Here is a 26,321-nt window from a genome sequence, read left to right as displayed (position 1 = left end):
GATTTACCATGAACATTATTAGACTATATTTTTATGTCCTCTTTAGATAACCAAGTGAAAAATCCAACAATAGGCAAATAGGTACCTTCATCAGTACATAAAACAACAGGTAGTGAGTGAGGTTAGGAAACAGAACACAAGTCCAATCTAATCAATACTAGTACAGAGGTATCCCACAAGGAGAAATCTGGGCCACAAGTTTTCCATTCTGAATCTCTCTAACTTCTCGACAATTCATGTATTTTGACCTTAAAGTGGTCAAAATATTTAATGAGTGAAGCTCATGTTCCACTACCTACTAAGGTCTAATGAAACAGAAAAAATTGTCATCTTATGTCGCTGAGAATTTTTAATTCTTTTATATTATTTATTTTGTCTAGTAGCACATGATGAATTATACATAGATTATTTTTAAAAAATCAAATGTGAAATTTCTATATATGTTTAAGCCCTCAGCATAATTTCTGCCTCTGAAGTGCTCATACAGCATTTAAAATTGTACGAACAAACATCCAGTAAACAGCATTTTATTCTATGACACTCTGTGTTAATACAATAAATATACAAAACTTCCAAACCACTGAAAACATGCAACATTAGAGGGACAGATGGAGAGCATTTATATAGAACCATGAGTCACCACAATGGCAGCGCAATATTACTAAATGACAAAATATACAAACATCCCTAGATAAATAATCCAAGTCCCAAATTACAAACCACTGAGCGACAATTTTCCAGTGTTCAAACTTCAGTTTGAAATAAAGTAGCCAAAACTTAGTATCACAAACTGAAAAATGACATGGAGCCTTACAACGTGAAGGCCATTTCATGATTACAATACTGGGTGATGCTAATATTAAGTATTAAACATTAACAAATGCCAATCGTTTGCTAAGTGCAAATGTGACTATTTACTAATAATTACTATTAAGAGAATAGAGAATGTAAGAATTTAAAATCCCTCTTTATTAAACTGTTAAGCAGTGCCATCATTTTAATGCACATTTATGTTTTTAAAAACAATTTATCTCATAAGCTTGTATTAATCCAAATAACTGGAATTTAAAACAATTTCCCCCATCCACACAAAAAGGGTACTGTTGGTGGTAATCATTCTTTGATGTTTAATAATACAGGACATCCAAAGAATAGAGAGAAGCATTCATAATTCTTGAAGGAAAGAATCTCAGTACTTTTCAGAAGTCTCTATGATAAAGCTATCGACTTAAGATATAAACTCATGATGGACATAAGTTCTCTGTGTTATGTGGTTAATGTTTTGAATGTCTGTAAAATCCACACTCAATGAAGCACACTGACAAAACAGATTTGCAGTAAGATTATAGACTCTGAAAAACTCGAACTGGCTTATTTGGTTGTGAAAGTAGGTGGAGATTATCACTGATCAGAAATATTAATAAAAACAGCTTTAAATTCATATTCTGAATCCTATTTTCATCAGAATAAAAGAAATAAATTCTAAGTATATTACGTCAATAAAGTCCCAAATAAATCAAATGTAAACACCATCTGGATGGATCTGTGTTATCCAGTATCACACAAAGCTTCTTTCATAAATGGTGAGAACTCACAATCCCATCCACAGCATGATACTCATTTTAACTCCAGATTTGGGGGGAAAGAATAAAAGCGATTTAACCACTTATGCCCAGATGATTTTTTGGTCTCAAATAATATAATCCAAAAGACTACCCTTACTTAAAATAAAGTCTAATAAATCACTACCTATTATTCTGCAATCTTAGGTTGGCTAATGACTCCTTGAACACAGTATCGTGACTTTACAAGCGTCTTTGAGTCATTTAATCAGTATTAAAAGTGATTCAAAGTTTCAACCCAAGTATACTATAAGAATGAATTCCTGTGCCACATAATATAACTTTAATGTGATTATATTCATAATTAATGCATTCAACTGTTTGTATCTTCTTGCTTGGTGCAAGTGAAATGTTTTATTTTTTCTATTACTAAAAAATTCTGATGTATTCAGTCTGTCTCAAAAACTTGAAGAGTGAAGTGCATTAGGGATTCAAATATATGTGAAGTGCCAGGGTCTTTCTATTTTTAATGCCAACTAGAGATGAGAGGCTAAAAGAAAAATTCCTTAAATACTGTAATGTTCTTTTTGGACATGGAGTTAGGCTAGACTTTAATACCTCTATTAAAAATTACACACACATACCCCAAAAAAGAGCTGCCAAACACATTCTCAGTTCAATTAAAAAGGGTAGCCACGAGAGTATACCAAAGTTTTCATAGAATAATATTTTACTATGATATGAATACTGAAAACTTAAAAAAAAAGGTATCATCACTACATTCTATGCCATAATTATCTACCTTTTCTCTTGGATAATGCACTGCAATATTATATGCTCACATTGCACCCGAATAAATTTTTATTTAAAAGAAACTATTACAGGAAATCACTTCTTTGATTCTATTGATTCTATAAACAACTCCCCAATCCTATCACCACAGGCAGTGCATAACCCAAAATACTAATTCTCTTAAGAAACATGGTGCCCATGCAAGATCAGAGACTGATATCAAAATATCGCCTACTCTAAAAAAAAGAAAATAAAAAGATAATTTACATATCTACTATGCACACAGGCTCCTCACTGGTGACTGAAACTGCTAAAAGCAAGCCAATTTAAAAAATCCGGAAGTCTCTGAAGTCCTATTTCTTTCAATATAAATAAGGAAAAAAGAGCGAAGCATTGCTTTACGGCTCCAATGTATAATCCTTATGTCTAAGATTCTTGAAAGAATGACTGCAGCAAAGTACTAATTGCATTTTTAATCATGAGTGCCATGTTAATTTCAGTGTGTCACCACTGAAATAATTCGCTGAACATTTATCCCCCCAAAAATATGGAGAATATTTATTTAGCATGTAATGTTTTTTTCTGCAAGGGGCACTGAAATATTAAGAAACAGTTAGGTAAATAATAAGACAAGGAAGTTTTTCTGGTTTTAGCCCATGCACAAGTGATTAGGGAATATACGTGCTGTGTGTACTGTGTGTTTTGAACAAAAAAATATTTATAGAATACAGTAACCAGAGAAAAAAGTACAGTCAAAAGGTAACAGTGTATGGTTGGAAAATTCTCTAAATCTGGTTACCCTTGAAAGCATTCTGAGCTGCACTCGTTGCTGCAGATGAAGCTGCGTTTGCAGCTGCGGTCTGGACAGTTTTGTTGGACATCACACCTGTTGCAAACTCTTGCTGGGCCTTCTCAAAACTAGCACCTGTTGTGCGATACAGTCCATGTACCTACAGGGGCACAGAAAAGTGGGAGAAGATCAGGGGTAACCTACACGTTCATTATCAACAGCTCTTCAATTATTCTCAACAGTAATACAGAGATAAAAGGACCAGATTCTAGGCATGACTCCTAAGACCATGGACATCAGCCACCACATTGGCACACAATACTCTATGTAACTCTTTTCTTAACAGATTTTTCCTTTTTATCTTCAAAGCTGAAGAGATAATTATGTGTATGCCAAACCAAAAGTAATAAAAAAACAACTTCTTAACCAAATGCAAAAAGCTATGTTTTCCACTATTCCTAATTAATATACTACAACCTACAAAAGAATGGTTTAAACATGACCAGAGACATTCTGATTTTAATACACTAATTTACTACCTTAGACAAATAAAAGAAAATAATACGTTACTTATATCTACGCCACTGGCCCTATTCTATCAAATAGTACCATTTTATCTTTTAACATGCCAAGCAATATGTATGCCCTTAAAGATACTTCTGCTATTCACTCCGTATACTATTTAAACTTTTTGTGTATGGTCAAGTCCTGAAGGATTTATGAAGAAACACTTCTGAGAACCATCTGTCCATAATGATTTATCACTCAAATTGTGGATTTTTATGAGTAGGGTTCAAAAATACTCTATTAGCATATGTTTTAAGATGCCTAAACTATCAAGCACGTCAATATATAACATCAGCTAACCAACTTAATATAATTTGAGAAAGGAAGCAATAAAAGGCAAATTAGAACAAATATTTATCACATGTCTACACACTTGGGGAGAGGGAGGAAGAGACAGAAAAGTGAACCTGTAATTACACTGCAGTGTGATTACGTCTAAATTAGAAGCCTGACTGGACTGTTATCAAAGCAGGTTTGGGGGATGAGGGCAGTGCACCAAAGTCAGCTCTTTCCCCAAACCTAGACAGATAGGAACTGGAAATCATGGAGTGAGGAAAAGGAGGAGTCAAATACTTTCAAGTCAAGCTTGGATACTGATGAGTTGTTTCAAGAAGACAGAGAACAGAAAGGATGGGTTGGTCTGGGAGGAGAGACACTCAGTTCTAAACATTCACACACTGTATAAATGTTTACTGAATACCTATTCTAAGTCTGCCACAGCAAACAGGTAAAATTTTGGTTTGAAGCTTCAGAGGAATGGGCTAGGGGCACGGACTTGGAAATCACTGGCACATAAATGGTACCTACAACTCTGGCATAGATGAAATTGTCCATGAACACAGAGCAGACAGAGAAGAGAGCTGAGTACCATAGCCTATTAAGACACCAATATTTAAGAGGTCCCCACAACAAGAAATGATTGGGGGGAATGAGAAAAACCAAGGACCTTTTCACAGATGCCAAGGGAAGAAAGTAGTTAAGAAATGAAGCGCTGTCAGGGAATAAGAAGGGGTACCAGCCCCAAGTTCTTCTGATAAAGTGGCAAAAGCAAATACCATTTTACTATGGGCCAAAGTATTAAAGGGTTAGGGAGAAAAAGAGCATTGACAAGTACATATTCTGGTAAACCCTAGAATTCTTTCTTTTAGTACCACAGCACTATCATAAGTATAGAACTATTTTTATTCCCTTTCCAAACTAAGTTTTTTATAAAAAATTAAACATACAGGTAAGTTACTACTCCTTTGTTCAAGAAATTTATCTCACAATGAGTACATACAATTAGATCCTAGAATGAAGGTATGATAGAAATCTAATAAATCTTTATTTATGAGACCCAGTCACAGTGCCAGTAATTACAAGTTAACTTCTCTGTCTCTCCTCCTTTCCCCCCAAATTCATGGGCATGTAATTAACAAACATTGTATTAATTTGCTTTAAAACTTGTATTAAATTGTGTGGCTGATGTTATATATTCATAAGCTTCACAGTTCAATTACTTAAAACGTAATTCATAGCCCCACAGAGAAGAGAGGCAAAATAAAGGCAGAAATAGCACATTTCACAGTCTAGATCTATGCAGACCCAGAGAGCCACCTAGAGGGAAAAGACTAACATTCACATTCAGTGCACAAAACTCAAATACTGCGAGCTGTTTTGTAGTTCTTTTTTTTTTTTGTTACCTTCTTCTTCTATTGTTTTCCCTCGTGATTTGATGACTATCTTTAGTGTTATGTTTAGATTCCTTTCTATTTTTCATTTGTGAGTCTTTTATAGATTTTTGGTTTGTTGTTACCATGAGGTTTATATATGCAATCTGTATATACGTGATTATTTTTAAGTTGCTGATTTCTTAGGTTTGAACACATTTTAACAACCCTGCATTTTACCCATCCCTACCATATTTACTGGTTTTGACATCATATTTTATGCTATTTGTTTGATTTCAGCCAGTTCCCTTCCAGATTGCTTATTCAGATATGTATTTTTTTCTGCTGTGTAAGGTTATAGGTAATTTTATCTTATCTAGCCACTGTCACTATTTTAAATTGTTTTTAATTTTTTTGTTTGTTTTTATGAGGGGGAGGTAATTAGGTTTATTTTTACTTATTCCTATTTGGAGGAGGTACTGGGGATTGAACCCAAGACCTCGGGCATGCTAAAGCATGCACTCTACCACTTGAGCTATACCCTCCCCCCCTATTTAAAATTGTTAATTTTACTTTCATCATCAAATCATTTTTAGTAGTTGTATGCAAGTAATCCTTCCTTTATCATTATGTAGAAATTGGACTTAAAAAATTTATTTTCCATACCTTATCATCTAAAAATAGACTTTAAGGTATCTGTTTTGGGGAGAGGTATAGCTCAAGTGATAGAGTGCATGCTTAGCATACACAAGGGTCCTGGGTTCAATTCCCAGTACCTCCTCTAAAAAGAAAGAAATAAGTAAACCTAAATACCTACCCCTTAAAATATTTTTTTTAAAAAGGCAAAAAAGAGGGCTTCAGATCACTAAAATCAGAAATGAAGAGAGAAGTGACAACCAACACCACAGAATATACAAAAGATCATAGGAGATTATTATGAACAATTATATGCCTATAAAATGGACAACCTAGAAGAAACAAATAAATTCCTAGAAATGTACAGTCTTCCAAGACTGAATCAGGAAGAAATAGAAAATATGAACAGACTGAGTACCAGGAATGAAATTAAATCAATAACAAAAAGTCTCCCAACAAACGAAAGTCTAGGACCAGATGTCTGTACAGGTGAATTCCACCAACATTTAAAGAAGAGTTAACACCAATCCTTCTCAACTATTCCAAACAACTCAGAGAAAGCGTTCTGAGGAAGAACGCTTCCAAACTCACTCCATGAGGTCAACATGACCCTGATACCAAGACCACACAAAGATAGCACAAAAAAAAGAAAATTAGAGGCCAACATCACTGATAAACATGGATACAAAAATCCTCAATAAAATATTAGCAAACTGAATCCAACAATACATTAAAAGGATCATACATCACAATTATGTAAGATTTATCCCAGGGATGGAAAGATTTTTCCAATATCTGCAAATTGATCAATGTGATACACACGTTAACAAACTGAAGAATAAAACTATTGCCATCTCAATTGATGTAGAAAAAGCTTTTGACAAAATTCAGTATCCATTAATAATAAGAACTCTCCACAAAGTGGGTACAGAGGGAACATACCTCATTGCAACAAAGGCCACATATGACAAGCCCACAGCCAAAATCATACTCAACAGTGAAAAGCTGAAAGCATTTCCTCTAAGATTAGGAACAAAAGGAGGATACCCACTCTCACCACTTTTATTTAACATAGTATTGGAAGTCCTAACCACAGCAACTCAACCAACAAAAAGAAAAGTAAAGGCATCCAAATTAAAAAGAAAGAAGTAAAACTGTCACTGCAGATGACATGATACTATACATAGAAAATCCTAAGGATGTTACCAAAATACAACTAAAACTCATCAATGAATTTGATAAAGTTGCAGGGTACAAAATTAATATACAGAAATCTGTTGTGTTTCTATGCACTAACAATGAACTATCAGAAAGAGAAATTAAGAAAAAAATCCCAGTTACAATCACATAAAGAATATAATACCTAGGAATAAATCTAACTAAGGAGGTAAAAGACCTGTGCTTGGAAAACTTTAAGACACCGATTAAAGAAACTGAAGATGACACACAGATGGAAAAATACATTGGAATTGAAGAGTAATATTGTTTAAATAACCATACTATCCAAGACAATCTACAGATTCAATGCAATCCCCATCAAAATAGCAATGGCATTTTCTTTTCCACAGACCTATAAAAGAATAATTCTGAAATTTGTACATAAACACAAAAGGCCCTACAGAATAGATAAAAACAATCTTGAGAAAGAACAACAAAGCTGGAAGTATCACACTCCCTGATTTCAAACTGCATTACAAAGTTACAGTTATCAAAACAGTCTGGTACTGGCACAAAAGCAGATCCATGGCTCAGTGGAACAGACTAGAGAGCAAAGAAAAGAACCCACACTTAAACAGACAATTAATCTATGACAAAAGAGGCAAGAATATATAATGGGGGGGCAAACAGCCTCTTCACTAAATGGTGTTGGGAAAACTGGGCAGCTGCATGTGAAAGAATCAAAATGGAGTACTCTTTCATACCATATACCAAATAAGTTTAAAATGGATTAAAGGCTTAAATGTAAGTCTAGAACTATAAAACTTCTAGAATAAAACACAGGGAGTAAGCTCTTTGACATCAGTCTCAGCAATATTCTCTGGATGTATCTCCTCAGGCAAGGGGAACAAAAGCAAAAATAAACAGAATTACACCAAACTAAAAAGCTTTTGCACAGTGAAGTAAACCATCAACAAAATGAAAAGGCAGCCTACTGAATGAGAAAAGATATTTACAAATGACACATCCAAAAAAGGGTTAATATCCAAAATATACAAAGAACTCATAAAATTCAACATCAAAAAAACAAACAACATAATTTTAAATGGGCAGAGGACCCAAATAAGCATTTTCCAAAGAAGATGAACAGATGGCCAAAAGGCACATGGAAAGATGTTCACCATCACTAATCATCAGGGAAATGCAAATCAAAACCACAGTGAAAATATCCCCTCATACCTGTCAGAATGGCTACTATAAAAAAAAAAAAACAAATAACAAGCGCTAGTGATAACGAGGAGAAGGAACCTTCATACACTCTTGGTGGGAATGTAAATGGAGCAGCCACTGTGGAGGACAGTATGGAGATTCCCCACTAGATTAAAAATAAAACTGCCAAAGGAACCAGCATTCCCGCTCCTAGGTTATTTATCCAAAGAACACAAAAACACTCCAGTTCAAAAGGATATATGGAATGCTGTTAACTGCAGCATTATTTACAACAGCTGAGATATGGAAGCAACCTAAGCGCACATGGATAGATGGAGAAAAAAGATGTGATAGATACATACACACACACACACACACACACACACACACACACACACACACACAATGAAATATTACTCAGCCATAGAAGAAAAAAAATCTTGACATTTGTGACAATATAGATGAAACTAGAGGTATTATAATATGTGAACTAAGACATGGAGAAAGATAAATGTATGATTTCACTTATATGTGGAACTGAAAGAACAAAACAAATGAACAAATGTAACTAAACAGAAATAGAATCATAGGTACTAAGATCAAACAGGTGCTTGCAAGAGGGGAAGGTGGTGGGGGTAGGAGAGATACAACTGAGGGAGATTAAGATTGTAAAATTCCAGTTGCAAAATAAATGAGTCATAGGTATGAAATGTACAGTGTGGGAAATATAGTTAATAATTATATAGTATCTTTGAATGGTGACAAATGTCAACTAGACTTATCATGGTAATCATTTTGAAATGTCTAAAAATATCAAACCACTATGTTGTGTACCAGGAACTAACACAGTGTGGTAGGTCAATTATACTTCAAAAACAAACACACTCACAGAAAAAGAGATCAGATTTGTGGTTATGAGAGGCAAAGGGATAGAGGGAGGGGGAGTTGGATACAGGTAGGCAAAAGGCACAAACTCCCAGTTATAAGATAAATTAGAAACACATATGTGATGCACAACATGAAAAATATAATTACCAATGCAGTATATTATACACAAAAGTTGTCAAGAAAGGAAATCCTGAGTGTTCTCATCACAAGCAAAAATTTTTTTCTATTTCTTTCATTTTGTATTTAGATAGAATGATGGATGTTCACTAAACTTAATGTGGTAATCATTTCATGACTTATTTAAGTCAAATCATTATTCTGTACACCATAAGCTTACACAGTGCTGTATGTCAATTATATCTCAATAAAACTGAAGGAAAAATGAAATCATGCTTTTAAGATCCTTGTCATACCAAAATGAGTTTCTGAAATATTTATTCTAGTTTTTGAGGGGGTTTTGTTTGTTTGGTTGTTTATTTATTTATTTTAGAAAGTCTGGATCTCTAAGCCTAATTTTTTCAGTTAAACATTTCCTAGAAACCTCCACTGCCATCGATCTGGGTCAGATGTCCCTTCTGTAGCCTCTTGAATTACCAGTCTACATTCACATTATTGAAATCCCACTCACCCTTCGGGACCTATCTGAAATATTGCTGTCGCCTTTCTGCTGAAACTAGCTGTGGCTCTCCCTTTTGTGAACACTCCTCATACTTCTAATGATATATATTCTGATTCTTCTTTTGTAGGGTTTATCTACATGTTTTAAACACCACATGCTTTTTTAGTTCCTTGAGAGGAAGCATAATTTCCACTCATTGTTATATCCCCTAGAAGACATAGTAACTTGTGGTAGAAGCCACTGAACAGTTATTTGTTTCTATACCTGCTAGAGATTAAACAAATGGCCTCAAATTATCCTCACTATTAAAGAAAAAAAGTTACCAAATAAATTCACTACTACTCTAGCAGACTATACCTGTGTTACAAAGTAAAATCCTTAGTTTGCAATAACCTTAGAGGTTAATAGTTTAAAAAGTGAACATACTACTTCACACCTACTAGGATGGCTATAATCAGAAAATGGAAAGTAAGTGCTAGTGAGGATGTGGAGAAACTGGAGCCCCTGCACATTGCTGGCAGGAATGTAAAACAGTGCAGGCACTGCAGAAAACAGTTTGGTGGTTCCTCAAAAAGCTGAACTCAGAACTGTCACGAACACCAAGCCATTCTCTTATATACCCAAAAGAACTGAAAGCAGAGACTCAGAGGGATACTTGTACACTAATATTCTTAGTAGCATTATTCAGAATAGAAAAAGGTGGAAACAACCCAAGTGTCCATCAACAAATTAATAAACACATGTAATACATGTAATATATGCATACAGTGGACTACTACTCAGCCATAAAAAAGAATGAAATTCTGACACATGCTACAACATGGATGAACCTTAAGAATTTTAAGCTAAGTGAAATAAGCCAGATACAAAAGGAAAATATTTAATGGTTCTAATTATATGAAATAACTATAATAGCAAATTCATTAGACAGAAAGTAGATTAGAGGTCACCAGGCACTAGAGGTAGAGGGAAATGGAAGTTACTGGTTAATGACTGCAGAGTTTCTGCTGGATGATGAAAAATGGAAATAGTGGTGATGGTTATACAACAGTGTAAATGCAATTAATGCTACTAAATTGTACACTTAAACAGACTCACAGACACAGTAAACAAATTTATAGTTACTAGGGGGAAGGGGGGGGAAGGTAAAAATTGGGAGTTTGAGATTTACAATGATTAACTACTATATATAAAATAGATTAAAAAATAAATTTCTTCTGTATAGCACAGGGAACTACATTCAATATCTTGTAGTAACTATAATGAAAAAAAATATAAAAAGGAATACATGTATGTGTATGCATGACTGAAACATGCTGTACACCAGAAATTTATACACTGTAACTGACTATACATCAATCAAAAATTAAAAATAAAAACAAATTGTGCACTTTAAATGGTTAAAATGGAAAATTTAATGTTTTATATATTTTGCCATAATTTATAAAAATAATGTAATTTATTAAAAACATTAAATTGTACACTTAAATGGGTAAACTGCATGATCTATGAGTTACATCTCATTAAAGCTGTTAAAATATACATATAAAGATGATTTGGGTAAAAGTATCATATGTACAGCAGTATAAACAAGAAGATCTACCAAATTTGAAGATGCCTAGGTAAAAATAATTCACATCTATTTAGCTGTATTAACCTACACTTCGGCTCTACTAAGTAACTAGTCTAGTACATACAGGAAAGGATAACAAAATTAAAATTTGGTCAATAAAAAAAGTGAATGTAGTAAGGATACCAACTAATGACAAGATATAAAGTACCTGCTCAGAGTGCCAATTTTTCTAGATTCAAAAGTATTATTGTACCTATTCTGTGTCCCCTGGATAAAGATAACAAGCATGTGGATCAGCATTTAATAGGCGATGTGAATCATCTGAAACTGATTCCTAATCAGGAAAGACTATAGTGCTGGATGAATCAGAGGGAAAAGCAGCATGTCTATTTGTGACCACAGAAAAATAGGATAATAAAATTATCAGCATTCTGTCCTAGAGCCAAAATAAAGCAAAAGGGGGTGGGGGGAGTGTGAACAATAATGCTTTCAAAGAAAGTAAAATTCACTTTTAATCTAAGAAGACTATTGCTTTATATATAATAGGATATCTTCACAAAGCATTTACTGTAAAACACCAATTTAACTAATAAATGAGCCTTGTCATTATTCTAGATCATACACCTCAATTCTATACTCTCACACAAAATAAAAAAGTATTTGCCGAATAGTTATTTTGGCATATAAAAAAATTTTAAAGCACTTAAAAAAAACTTTTTTAAAGAAGTGAAATAACTTTTTCCTAAAATTCTCTTGAAATGTAAAAAATCACTATTAATAATTATTTTGTTAATGTGGACACACAAAGTCCAAACAATTTCTAAAACTTTATGGAAAAAATAACCATTCAAACTAGGTCTGAAAGGAAATACAAATTATGTATTATCTATTTATCTCATCCATACTCATGTTATTCTAGCTCTTATACCAATTCAAAGAAAGGGAAAAATTTGGATTCCCCTGATACACAGTCTCCAGTAACGCATTCATTTGTTATTTGACCCATTTATAAATCTCCCTTTAGCCCAAAACTATTATTCAATTCTTTCTAATAGTTTACTATAAAAAGATGAGCCTATTAAAAAAAAATACTGTTTGGAAATAAACTAAAAGAAAATTTTAAAAATCTATCTGCAGATAGTAAGGATTAAACTATTCCTTTATCTATGAAGAGTTACAAAAGACAGATATTCTTGCATTTCAATTATTTTAAATTTGGATTATATGATGACACTATGGGGGGAACAAAGATACGATACCACTTATACTGGGCACTTTCAACACCAATGATTATCTAACTCCATGAAGTATGCAAGACTTCAGAATGCCAACAAAATTCTCAAAACTGTATTCATTGTAACTGAAATAAATATATACCACAGAGCATGGTTTAGCTGGTGCTGGAGACACAGAATAGCCTACTGAAAAAGCTACTATTCTAGAGCCAAAATAGTGTGTACAGATAACTTCCAGAGGGCATTAACTGTTTATGAAAAACCTGACCCCTAGTGGTTATAAACTACGGCTACATACCCACAAAGGACTTTTAAAAGAAAAAACAAAAACAAAAAAACATGTAAAGTATGGGTAATAAAATCTATAAAAATATATCATCTTTTATGGTGGCAGATGGTAACTAACTAGACTTATCATGGTGATCATTTTGAAATGTAAAGAAATATCAAGTCACTATGTTTTGCACCAAAAACTAACATAGCATTGTAGGTCAATTATTTAAAAACAGACAGATCCTTATTAAAAAAAGACATCAGATTTGTGGTTATAAGAGGCAAGGGGTCGGGAATATGGGGAACTGGATGAAGGTAGTCAAAAGGTACAACTTAATCCCTAAGACATGGGGAATGCGAAAGATCTGTAGGACAGGCAGGGAGAGGCAAACTAGGTCTTAGAAGAGTATCTGTAAGCCTTACCTGGCAGAGATGAAGCAACCCAGAGGTTAAGAAGCAGAGCACGAAGAAAAACTGGGATAAAGGAATGTACATGGTATATTTAAAGAAACTGAGTAGTACATTTTGAGTAGAGTAGAAAGTCTGGATCTGGGAGTTGTGAAAAGTCACCCCCAGCCCTACTACCACAACCACCACAATCCCATGTCCCAACCCGAAGTCCACTTCAAAAATCTTCAGAGGACTGGATTTGTTTGGGGTTTTTTAGATTAATACAGTAACTATACACAAAACGGACTGAAAGAACTAGGGGTGGGATATGAGTGACCTGTAAAAAAAAAAAAAATTTCTGGATTAGCTGAAGTTGGGAATGGAAAGGAAGAGAAAGATGGAAACGACACTAAGAAAATATCTAGGAAAGTGACTAAAAAAGTAATGGAGGCACTGACAGAAGCAGTCAAAGTGCTGGCATAAATGTTACATGGAACCACACAAGCAAGTACCGAGACCCACTCGTTTATAACAGGTATTTAATAAACTTCCTTTTTTTAAAAAACAGCTTCACTGAGATAAATTTTTGTATTCTACAATTTTCCCTTGTGAAGTGTATAATTCAATGGTTTTAAGTATATTCATAGTGCTGTGAATATATGTGTATTTATGTGTGTGTGTGTGTGTTTGTATCTATGTACAACCTAATTTTAGAACATTTTCATCACCCCCTAAAAAGAAATTCTATAACCATCTGCAGTCACCCTCCACCCCACCCCCAGCTATAGGCAAGCATGAATCTACTTTTTGTCTCTATTGCCTATTTCGAACACTTCATATAAATGGAATCATACAATATGTGGTCTTACTAAATGTTTCTTGAATATGAAGCAGAACTTCTGGAAGGAGTGCTAGTTCTGAGAAGAGAATGAGTTTATGATGCGTTAGTGGGGGATGATGATACCAATCACATGAGATGTAGACAGGCACCTGAAGATGCAACTGCTTGGGTAAAGCATTATGTCTTTCCACTCCAAGACTCTAGGTCATTCAAGTAAGGAAGAAAGTGAAACAATGAAGGAGGTTGAAAATTCCCAAGGAAAAAGACTGTAGAGCACAAAGAGCAGGGAGCTGACTGCATTTAAGAAGGCCTTTACTTAAGGAGAAAGACTAGCCTCAGAGGCAGGAGAATCAGAACACAACTACAAAGGCTGAGGAAGAGAAGCCACCTGTAGTGTAGAAGGCTGGAGTTCAAGGAGGAGGAAAATGGAAAAAAGGCTATAGGATTTAGTAACTTTAGAAAGCTGAGTTTCAATAGTTACGTGTGTGTAGATCCACAAAAGAAGTAAAAGTGCTTAAGAGAGAAAATGAGTAGCAAAATATGGAGAGAACATAGCCTGGGCTTCATAAAGTTATAAGAAGGATTAAAGACAAATGTACAAGTGAAATATTTCAAGAGTCTGAAGTCTTCTTAAATACAGGGAGTTATTTAAATGCATTCTTGATACCTATTCTCAAGTTACCAGACAGTAAAAAATAAAGAAAAGAATAAAAAAATGTTTTAAGAACTTATTTTCTAAGAATATGAAAATATATGTATGTATATGCATGATTTGGACACTGTGCTGTACACCAGAAACTGACACATTGTAACTGACTGTTACTTCAATTTTTAAAAAGTGAAGGAAAAAACGGAAAAAAAAAAAAAAAAAAAAAACTTCTTTAATGTGAGACCCACAAAAAAAAGTATCATTTTAAAGCATAGGTGCTATTCCCAGGGTTTCAATATCATGTTGGACCACATGTAGAATATCCAAAATACATACTCCAGACACAATAAAATTTTATATAAACAAATAAAAACATTGATTTCTTTCCTACCCTAAGTAATGATTTTTTTTTTAAGGCTGTGACAACAGCCATGGAAATTTTACAGGAAGAAGTACAGTCGACCTTCAGTATCCGTGGGGTATTGGTTCCACAACCCCCCTCACCCCTACTCCCATAGATACCAAAATCTGAGGATGTTCAATTCCCTTATATAAAATGGCATGGTATTTGCACATAACCTAAGCACATCCACCCGCAAACATATACTTGAAATCATCTCTAGATTACTTACAATACCTAATACAATGTAAATGTTATACAAATACTTGTAAATATAATGTAAATGCTATGTAAATAGTTGCCAGTGTGTGACAAATTCAAGTTTTGCTTTTTGAAACTTCCTGGAACTTTCCTAATATTTTCAAACTATAGTTGCTCAGACGTGGAAGGCCAACTGTAAGGCTAAGATAATTGGGCAGTCACTAAAGACAAAATACACGCCATAATTTAGCCTGAATCTGTCACCAGCTCACTTTACACTCTTAAATAATTTAGCGTCTTTAAATTTTAAATACAAATAAAATGCACACACCACACAATAGTTTTACTTCTATTTATTAATCACGCTAATATGCTTCATATTCAAAAAAAGAAATCAGAATATATAAAAAATACAAGTTTAAAAAATGAGTTTAACTCTTCAATTCATGAAAGACTCTTTCAGTTAACAGGACTTAAAAATATTCCCTTCTTACAAGGGGTTTAAAATGTGATGCAATTTTCTAAAACTTATCTATATGTAACTTTTAATTGCAAAAAGTAATTCTCAGGGAGCAAACTTGCATAAGAACAACAACAAAATGGATTGAGGTTACACTAAATTAAGAGCAAAATGGGAAAATGAGAACCGAACATCAGGTTCACTAGAAAATTTACAGATATAAAATTTCACTTACCTTTTTAAACATAACTAGTGAGATGACTGCTGATGCTGTGAAAAGTGCTGCTATGATTATCATCATGATTCCAACAGGAATACTCTGGTTGAGACCAGTAAGGGATGAAATCCAACCACTATGAAATTAAAAAAATAAAGTAAAAGTAGGCAACTAAATTAATGCATGCTTTTAAACAATAGCATAACAACTAATACATATTCAGTCAGCACTTATGGGCCAGGCAACTTTCAAGTTCTTTGTATGTATTAACTCATTTAATTCTCACAACAACCCCATAAAATACATGCCATTTTTAATCGCTATTTTACAGGTGACAAACTGGGTCACAGAAATACTCAGTAACTTGCCCAAGGTCATATAGGTAATGAACAGCATAGTCTAAATTCAAGTCAAACACCAAATTCAAGCCTTGAATGTGTACTACCAGATTTTATACTTTTTTATGCCAATGATTTCATGATTAGTTTTTAAATTTTGCTTAATTATGTAAGAAAATATTTACAAACCACATATTTAAAGGGTTAGCGTCAACAGCAATGGGATTTTAAAATGTAGAATAGGTAAACAAGATTATACTGTATAGCACAGGGAAAAATATACAAGATCTTGTGGTAGCTCATAGCGAAATAAAAATGTGACAATGAATATATACATGTTCATGTATGACTGAAAAATTGTGCTCTACACTAGAATTTGACACAACATTGTAAAATAACTATTACACAATAAAAAAGTAAAATAAATAAATAAAATAAAATAACAATTCAAACTACACAATTGTACAGACTTTAAATAAATAAATATGTGAATAAATAAATTTCAATTAGAAAATGGGCAAAGACATGAAGAAACATTTCACCAAGAGGATATAAGGATGGCGAATAAGCACATGAAAAGATGTAAATCATTATGATTAATTAGGGAAATAAATATTAAAACTACAGTGAGGTATCACTACACACATATCAGAATGGCTAAAAAATGTGCGTGCAGCTTACTGTACTTTTCAAAGACGTGCATATGTGTGTATGAACATATGTTTGTATGCCTAAAACAGTGCTTTACACATAATAGGTACCCTTTTCCTTAAATCCCTTCAAGTTCTTTTCTCCCCCTTCAGCAATCCTTGGCCCTCCTATCAGACCACTCCTCAAATCTCCTTTTACTCTTCCTCTTAGCGCCAATTATCTACACATTTTATTTAAACTAGATACAATATACTGTTCTTAAAAATAGGAACATAATTTTCAAATAGATGGCTTGTCCAAAGGTTATTCCTTAGGAAATTCTTTAACTGCATTTTTATTATTTGTTTACTTTTGCTAGTTTGGCTTTTCTATGTTAAATAGTTTTAGGAAGCCAAAAACTGTATAAAGATACCAGAGAACAGATTATAAATGGAGTGATGAAAGTAAATGACTTACCAGTTACCCCAATTATGAAATCCTGCAGCTTGGAGTACATGTACAGCAAACTGACAAATATAGACGAAAAAGAACACAAAGAATCTGAATGAACTGTCACTCCTGTTTTTAAAAAGAAAGGGAGCAGGGAGAAAAAGAAAGGGCAAAAATGTCATTTTTCTCGATACCTTTACATTTGCATGCAGACTGATATTCAAACACTAAAAAACACCTTTTAAAATACCAGTGGCTGGGAGGAGGGCATAGCTCAGTGGTAGAGCATGTAATTAGCACGCACGAGGTCTTAGGTTCAATCCACAGTACTTCCATTAAAAAAAAAAACCCAAAACTAATAATAAGCAAATAAACCTCATTACCTCTCCTTCCCCCCAAAATAAATAAACTACCAATGGCAACTGAGACTTCAAATTAATATAACATAATAATGTAGGTGAACCCATTATCCAAATACTAGATGATATTATTCCAACCTCACTTTGTCCTTTCAATTTCGAACTACACCACAAAACATCCTGATGAAAGAAAAATTGTTTTCTTTTTATTTTTAATTAAATAGCATAACTGAATTACAATTAACATACAATAAACCAAATACTTGTAATATACAATTCAGTAAGAGTTGACATAAGTATTTAACTGTGAACTTTCTCTAATCAAAATAGTGACCATATCGCAAAATTTCCTTGTGCACTTGATTAATCCCTCCCTCCCCACTGCTGTCACTACTGTTTCATATTTCAGAGTTTTATTTAAATGGGATCACACAGTATATACTTTTTTCTTGTCTGCCTTCTTTCATTCAGCACAATTATTTTCAGATCACTCACTTTGTTGCATGTTTCTCCCAGACTGTGGCTTGTCTTCTCATTCTTTTAAGAGTGTCTTTTAAAGAAGAGAAGTTTTGCCTTTTCATGAACTCTAATTTACCAATTGTTCTTTTATGGAGCTTGATTTTATTGTTGTATCTAAGAAATCTTTTCCAAAGCCAAGGACACAAAAATTTTATTCCTGTTTTTCTCTAGAATTTTTATATCTTTTGGCTTTACATTTAAGACTGTGTTCCTTTTTTAGTTAATTTTTAAAATGTAGTACAAGGTATGGTTAAAGTTTCTTTTTTGCATATGGATACGCAATTATTCCAGCATCATTTCTTAAAAGATTGCCCTTCTTGCATTGCATTACCTTTGTACTTTTCTAAAAAATCAGTAATCTACATATGGGTGGGTTTATTTTTGGACACTATTCTGTTCCATTGCTTTATGTATCACATTATTATGATTATTGGAGTATTCTAATAAGTCTTCAAATTAGTTAGTGTTAATCTTCCAACCTTGTTGCCCTTTTTAAAGTTGTTTTGGCCATTCTAGGCTATTATATTTCTATATACCTTTTAGAATCACCTGGTTCATTTCTATAAAACAACCTACAGGGATTTTTATTGGGATTCCATTGCATCCATTGATTCACTTTGAGAGAAATTACATCATAATAATATTGAGTCTCCCGATCCATTAACAAGGCATATGTCTCCATTTATATTTTCTACATTGATGATTATGTAATCTGTGGATAAAGACAGTTTTACTTCTTCCTTTCTAATTTGATGCCTCTTACCTGGTTTTCTTGCCTGTTTATATTGGCTAGAGCTTCCATTACAAGTTGAATAGAAGTGGTGAGAATGAATATTCTTATCTTGTTCTTGATCATATGTAGAATACTTTTGTCTTTTACCCTTAAGATGTTAGTTATTAGTTACAGTTTTTCACAGATAACCTTTAGCAAGTTGAGAAAGTTACCTTTTATTCTAAGTTTATTGAGTGCTTTTATTATGAAAGTAATTGTTGGATTTTGTCAAATGCTTTTTCTGCATTGATTAAGATAATCATACTGTTTTTCCATTTTAGTTTGTAATATGGTGAATAACAATAACTAATTTTCTAATGTTAAACCAACCTTAAATTCCCAGAATAAGCTCCACTCACTTGATCGTGACATAGTATCTTTAAATATACCATTGAATTCGATTTGTTTGGCAAGATTTTCAACTGTCCTAAGTTTACTCCATTTCTGTTCATCACAGCCACTATTCCAACACATTTTTTCCAAGGTCCTTAACATTTCAACTTAGTCACCGCATTAAATTGTTTCCTTCATCAGAGAGGAAAACAGAAGCCGTAAGAATATGCCTCCTCAATTTCCTGTTCTCCACAATGACTTTCTATCTTTGTACGTACCACCAACATTCCTAACTGCTTATCGGTGAGAAGGCAGACTCTCTCCTCTCAAAATTAACACTCGCATAAGAAATAGTTCCTTATATTCTATTTCCTCTGGGGCACCCTACCTACTTATTCTCTCTCCTAACATGTCTTTACCTCTTCTGCTAGGTTCTTCCTTTCAGTGTGTAAACATATGCACACTCTATCTCCTTCCTTCCCATCAATAACAGAAGTCTCAAAGGAGGATTCTACCTCCGATTTCTTCTACCTTCCTCTTCTCGTTCACTTCTCAATCCACTGCAACTTGGCTTATCCTCACATTCTCCTTCAGAGGTATTTCAAAGTCATGGGCAAGTCCAAAGCAAATTTCTCAAGTCTTTTTACTTTTTTTTTTTTAAATGACGTTTGACACTGAATACCCTTCTTAAACTCTTTGACCTTGGCTTCCAGACTATTACTCACTTCTACTTCTGTCACTTCTCTGATCTAGAGTGCTTCTCGGTCTATCATTTCAAGATCCACCTCCTCTATGTCATAGTGTAAAACTGTTTTTACAGGGAAGCTCCCTAGGTGATTCTTGTATCTTCTAATATTTGAAAACCACTAACTACAAGATGAAGTTAGTCTAAATAATGTAACACAGCATATACATCTCTTCATAATACATATATTCAACCTCTCTTCCAGCTGCTCTAAACTGGAAGAATGTATCTTGCTATCTCTACTTTTAATTTTACTCTGCCTAAAATGCCCGACACAGTCCTCTTTTCAGCCTGGCAAACATGTACTCAGCTTTTAAGATCAGTCACTAAGTCCATTCTACTCTCACACAGAGGAGAGTTAAGCTCCACCTCTTAGATGGAGTAGAATCCACAATTATTATTTGGAAGTGTTCTGTAAGGAAGATTTGTCCCTTCTGCTTTATTTATTAATCATTTGTTTATATCAGTATGGACTCATAGATATTTATTTTATTCTTTATGTTAAAATTAAACACTGTGATTATTTTGTTGCTCAAATTGTTCCAGCTTTAGTTTTTCAGAATTTGTTTGCTTAAGCACTTGATCTCCAGTCATCTTGTATTTTCCCTATCCCAGCCCTAGAATCAGTCATTACTCCAAAGAGCAAAAAAGCAGATTATAATGGTTCATGAATAGTATTTTCTGTATCAATCAGATTTAAATTAAATGGTTCTACCTTTAGAGTATTTCTATCGGTAATATATTATGCCAAAGTTGGTACTTGCTTAATGACCATAACACTTAGAAAAATTACCAAACATCAACAAAAAAAGCAATGACAACAAAGCCCACAATATAAAATACTTTTTAAGTTAATACTAAATAGAAACCCCATGTATGCTTCATCTCTCCAGACTCATTAGGTAAATAAATATCACTTTTAATAGTTTTTTTCTGTTCTGAAGTAAATACATCTAAAATATATTTCTACTTCCCCATCCCTCTGGTAGAAAATAAAGACTGTAACTTAATATTTTCTTCTTTTTTGTTAACCTTTTTTCTTTATTTTGTGTGTACCAAGAAAACAGACTAACAGAATGGTGAAAATTATATGTTATATATACTCTGAATAAGGGCTTCATAAATAGAATAATGTCTAAAGGCTTTACAACAGCTATTTCAGTTACCAGGGGATCTTTCTACTTAGTTCCAAACCCACAGATACAGTCTAGAATCTGAAAATGCCTAATAATAACCTCTCAGAAACCTATTAGAGGGTAAAGAATATATTTTAAAAATTAAGCAGCCTAGGGGGGAGGGTATAGCTCAGTGGTATAGCATGTGATTAGCATGCACAAGGTTCCGAGTTCAGTCCCCAGTGCTTCCATTAAAAAAAAAAGTTATTAAATAAACCAAATTACCTCCCCCACAAAAAAATCTGTAAAAAAAAATTAAGTGGCCTTACTAAGAAAATTCTTCTAAAATACTGGTTTCAGATACAAATTGAGGGATGTAAAAATTGGTTCGCCTTTCTCCTTTACATGTACAATTAGTACATATAAATGCACAGTCAGTATACTAAATTGATAAAATGGAAACCTCAAAGTCTTTGAAACTTTTTTTTTCTACTTTTAGTCTTTAAGGAGGCTGAAGACTTTGCCTCATTTGAGCAACCAACATTTCTGTTTCAAGACAAGAAGACAGTAAAACTCATTTCATTGTATACTTACCATGTTAGTATAATCATTTTAAAACACTTCAAATTTCTCTGAGATATAAACTCCATATGCCAGCACTTACTGAACTATCTGACTCTTCCCCCCAAGAATGCATAAATCTTCTTCTATCTAGTCTCTTATCTGTCCAAATTATAACAAACATAAAATCAGTCAAATTCAAATTTTTTAAAGGTTGCCTCATTTTTAACTATACAAGCAATCACTGGAAATACAGTTCTTCATACCACAATAGTATAAAAAAATGAATCTGACTTCCCTGTAAAAACAAATTTTACAGTATGGCGTTGCATTCCCTGCCAAAAGCCTAAAATGTATTAAAGATTTATATGCAAAAAACTGAGGTAGTCACAGTGCAAGAAATCATATTAAGTATAAATAATTTCTCATATACTAAGTAGTATAAAGTTCTATAAAGTGTAATTAACAAACTTGAACAATACAATCATCAAATGAATATCAAATTCATTTGAGTTGCTTCAGGAAAGAGCCAGGTAAGGCTGTGAAGCTCTTAAAGGGCCAGATACCCACGCCCCTCCTCAATCCCCAGTGGAAGGCTGTATCAGAGCCAGAATCAGAAAAATGTCTAGGAGAAAAAACATCATTGGGAGTGTAAACAACATTTATTGGCATCCAAAACCAAATGTGATGGGTCTTGTATGCAGAAAGAGATTAGGAAGCAGACTATTTAAATAACCCAGTTTATGCATAGTCATTTTAAGCCAAAGAAGAAAAACTAAAACTATAGCTAGAAAAACACTATCAATTAATTTAAGCTAAGCAGTCTTAAATTGTAATCTGCCTCAGTTTACAGTGAAGTATCTGTGGTATTATTAATATTTATTCATAATAAATTCAACTAAATAATCTATTTCTTCATTAGAATAAATAAGTTATAAAAGTTTCCCACTGCTTGCCATCCTGGCCCTTCCAGCCTATTGCAAAACTTAATCTCGAATAAGCCATTTGTTTTCGGTTTAATGTCTTCAAATAACATACTGCCAAGTTACAGCACACCCTTCATAAAAAAGTTCTTCCCTAATATATTACTGAAAATCTCAGAAAATAGATTCATATGAACTTTATAAAGCTTATTTCACATTACATACAATATCAGATATTAATTAGAACTACAGTTTGGGGAAACAGGGAAGACAAGCTTTTCATTATTTCAAAAGGGCAAACAGAAATTTTACATTTAACCACAATAAATGGGTACAACTTAGCTAAAGTACTAAACATTTTACCTTTGATAACATTTTACCTTTGATAACTCAGCAATATAGCTTTATAGTCAAACTTGGGTTTGAATCCCAACTCCCAGTTAGTTGTGTAACTTAAAGGAAAATTTAGGCCTAAACCTGAGATTTTTTTAATTTGCAAATTGGGAGTAACAGTGGAATCTACCTCTATATGGATGAAATAATACATGTAAAGTGCTTAGCAGGGGATGTATATGGACATAGGGAACAATGTACAATATTACTTGCTGATACCTCAATTACACGAGTACAACACTGCACTGCAAACAGTTTTGCTCACAGAAGTAGTATTCTGCTTACAGAAGGAACATGTGGCTTCTAGTGAGATCTTGAAAAATCTCTGGGACATGGCTGGTAACTTCATTACTATCAGAATCAAGTAATACATGAAATTCTTGATGATGCAGATGATATAAAAGGAGCCTAGGAAATACAGCTGCTTTCCTTGTCTTAGTTACTTTGAGATGCAAGACTATCTAGACAGCCCCATTTTCCCTCTAATAATTTTGTGCCAGATTCAATGCTTTCTCCAAGAACAGAGGTCCCATAGGTAGGCTTTAAAAGGCAGCACCATGAACCCACCCAAATTGTGCATAAAATTTTGCATGTGTATATTTTTCTTAGGAAGTGGACTCATAGATTTTTCGATTCATAATGGAGGCATAAAATCTATTAAAATCACTCACTAGCCTAAATGAAAAATCTTAGGACTGGGATGGAAGAGACCCTAGACCTTGTCTTCTTTCAGCTGTGTTCCACTAAAAGCAGAGGGGCATAATAAAAAGTTCGCATGTAATGAAATTTTGATCTTGGACAATTTTACACCTGGTCCACAACCTGGGTTCAACCTCTGGACCTTCTATACTTAAATGACTCCATATTTTGTAACAACAGCTAGCGTGTTCAACATTACATGCAACGAACCATGGCAAACACATGCATTACCCATTTAATGCTTACATTATCCCCATGAAGTAGGCACTAATATTGACTCCATTTTACTGACGAATAAACAGATTTAGAGAGATTAAGTGATCCAAAAACTGGGCTAGTAACAGAAATGTTGAGATCTGTCTATGTATCTGCAAAGCTGATATTTTGAACCATGTGATAGAACTATCTCCAGGATGTTATTTCAGTTCTATCTTGTCCAAGAAAGCTAATTAATAATCAATAGAATACCACTATCCAAATTGAATTAATCCCAAATGCTCAGTGTAGTCTTTCTTGTATGAAGATTCTGAATTTTCTTGTCATTTGTAGTAATTCAGGTTCTTTAAAATACTCCCTTCTAGAAAGACTCAGAAATGATACAATAGACAAAATAGTATTTTGCAGCTAATAAGAAAATAAAACCCAAAATTTACAGAAACTTTTTACTTGATTAGTCAAAGATTTTCTTGAGTGACAACTAAAATCTCATATGTGAATTGTCATTCAATTTGAAATGAACTTTAAAAGAGCTAAAGTCAGCCAATAGCCAACCATTTTCAAATTATGTTTAAATAACAAAACTAATTTAAAGCAAAACAGAAGTCAACATCAGAGATCTGAGGTCACAATTAAACTGTTTTCATCATATTATATAAGGCTATGCTCTTACCAAAACAACTTAACAATGTATATTTTTTCCTACAAATATACCTCTAAAACACTTTTGTCAACAGAGAATACTAAACAATAATACAGCTTGAGTTCTGACACAACTAGAATATATTTCATCAGAAATCTTGCCTTTTGCCTTCTGTCCCAAAGAACAGTTTACTTATTAACAGTGGATTGCCTGACATACCCCTCACTCCCCACCCCCGCCCACACAAAGACACACTGAAAAACTAGCAACAGAAAAGGCATGTCCATTTCCATACATACTGTCTACATTATCTTCAAAAAATGCCCAGCTTTGAACAAGAAATTATAAGGCATGGAAAAAAAAAAAACAAGAAAAAAAAACTGACAAGACAAAGCAATCAGAAGAAACTGACTCAGATAGAACTAGGCATAACTCACATTTTAGCACTGTAAGATAAGAAATGTAAAATACTCAAAGGGAGCAGGATCCTATGGCCACCCCCTCGAATGCCTGCCTCTTGTTTCCAGACAAGCTGAAGTCTCCCAGGCCTCCCTAAGTCATAGAAGAGCAGGCTCAAGCACTTGATTAGGACAAGCCTGCTAGCATTGGGGGATGGCGATGACTCTGACCACCTATCTCAATGATTAACTGAGATTATTCCTTCATTTCCCTTTAAAACTTTCATGGCTGAACAGAATCTTTGGAGACATTTTTTGGGGGGAGGCATGCTGGGTCCACCAGATTGCAGACATTCTGGTTAAAAGCAATTTTTCTTTTTGTTACCAAGGCTGTTGCCCCCAGGATCATACCCCTGCCCCTCTCTTGACTAGAAACCATTTACTTTTATCTAAGTCTCAAGAAGCAGCTGCAGAGAAAAAACAACTGGTTAGAACCCAGTCCAAGATGGTGCACCCTGAGCCTCATTATAAGCCCATTGTAATGTATTAGCATGCTAAGTGACCCACCCACCAGCGCCATGACAGCTGACGACTGCTATAACAACCAAAACAGACCATATAAGGACTGAAAAACTCGAACAAGGACTGAATGGCTCTATCACACCCAAAGGGAGGACATGATGGAAGAAGCCTCCAATAAAAGTCCACGTGGATGGACCTGGGCCAGAGCTGTCTCTACCAGCCATCTTGGCTGACAGCTCCCTGCTCAAGTGCCTTTTCCTTGCTCAAGTGCTTTTCTTTCCTTCTCCCTCCTCAAGCACTTTCCGGTCCTTTTCCTCTTTTGAGAAAAAAAGCAGTTTCGCTCTGTCCCCGTCTCTACTGTGTGAATTCTCTCACAGCTGGAGGCAAGAAGCCACACTTGGTGGGCTTCCTAATTTAGTGGTCCCTCCATCCACTAACATAACTATTATTAATATGTTCATGATTCCAGTCAAAAAGGTAGATAACATGAATAAAGAGAAGATGACTCTCAGCATATATGTAAGCTATAGAAAGTAACCAAATGAATACAGTAGACATGAATAACATGACATGAATACCTTTGACAAGCTCATCAA

The 26,321-nt window shown here is 33.9% G+C and overlaps 1 protein-coding gene across 3 annotated transcripts in view; it reads right to left on the bottom strand.

The window, feature by feature from the left end:
- Nucleotides 1-336: 336 nt before the first annotated feature.
- SCAMP1 (secretory carrier membrane protein 1) overlaps nucleotides 337-26,321 on the bottom strand; it is a 97,020-nt gene continuing 71,035 nt past the window's right edge. For 2 of the 3 annotated variants that reach the window (XM_032474761.1, XM_032474779.1), the window contains exons 8-10: nucleotides 17,555-17,656; nucleotides 16,128-16,245; nucleotides 337-3,304 (exon numbers count right to left, since the gene is read on the bottom strand). In XM_032474761.1, the coding sequence (XP_032330652.1) occupies nucleotides 3,140-3,304; nucleotides 16,128-16,245; nucleotides 17,555-17,656 (385 nt within the window). In that variant the 3' untranslated portion in view covers nucleotides 337-3,139. The remainder of the gene's footprint in view (nucleotides 3,305-16,127; nucleotides 16,246-17,554; nucleotides 17,657-26,321) is intronic. The other variant, XM_032474768.1, reaches the window with a different exon arrangement.

The sequence above is a fragment of the Camelus ferus genome, chromosome 3 (assembly GCF_009834535.1).
Source record: "Camelus ferus isolate YT-003-E chromosome 3, BCGSAC_Cfer_1.0, whole genome shotgun sequence".
Classification (NCBI taxonomy): domain Eukaryota; kingdom Metazoa; phylum Chordata; class Mammalia; order Artiodactyla; family Camelidae; genus Camelus; species Camelus ferus.
Note: the sequence above shows the minus strand (reverse complement) of the source record. Positions and strands in the feature narration are given on the sequence as shown.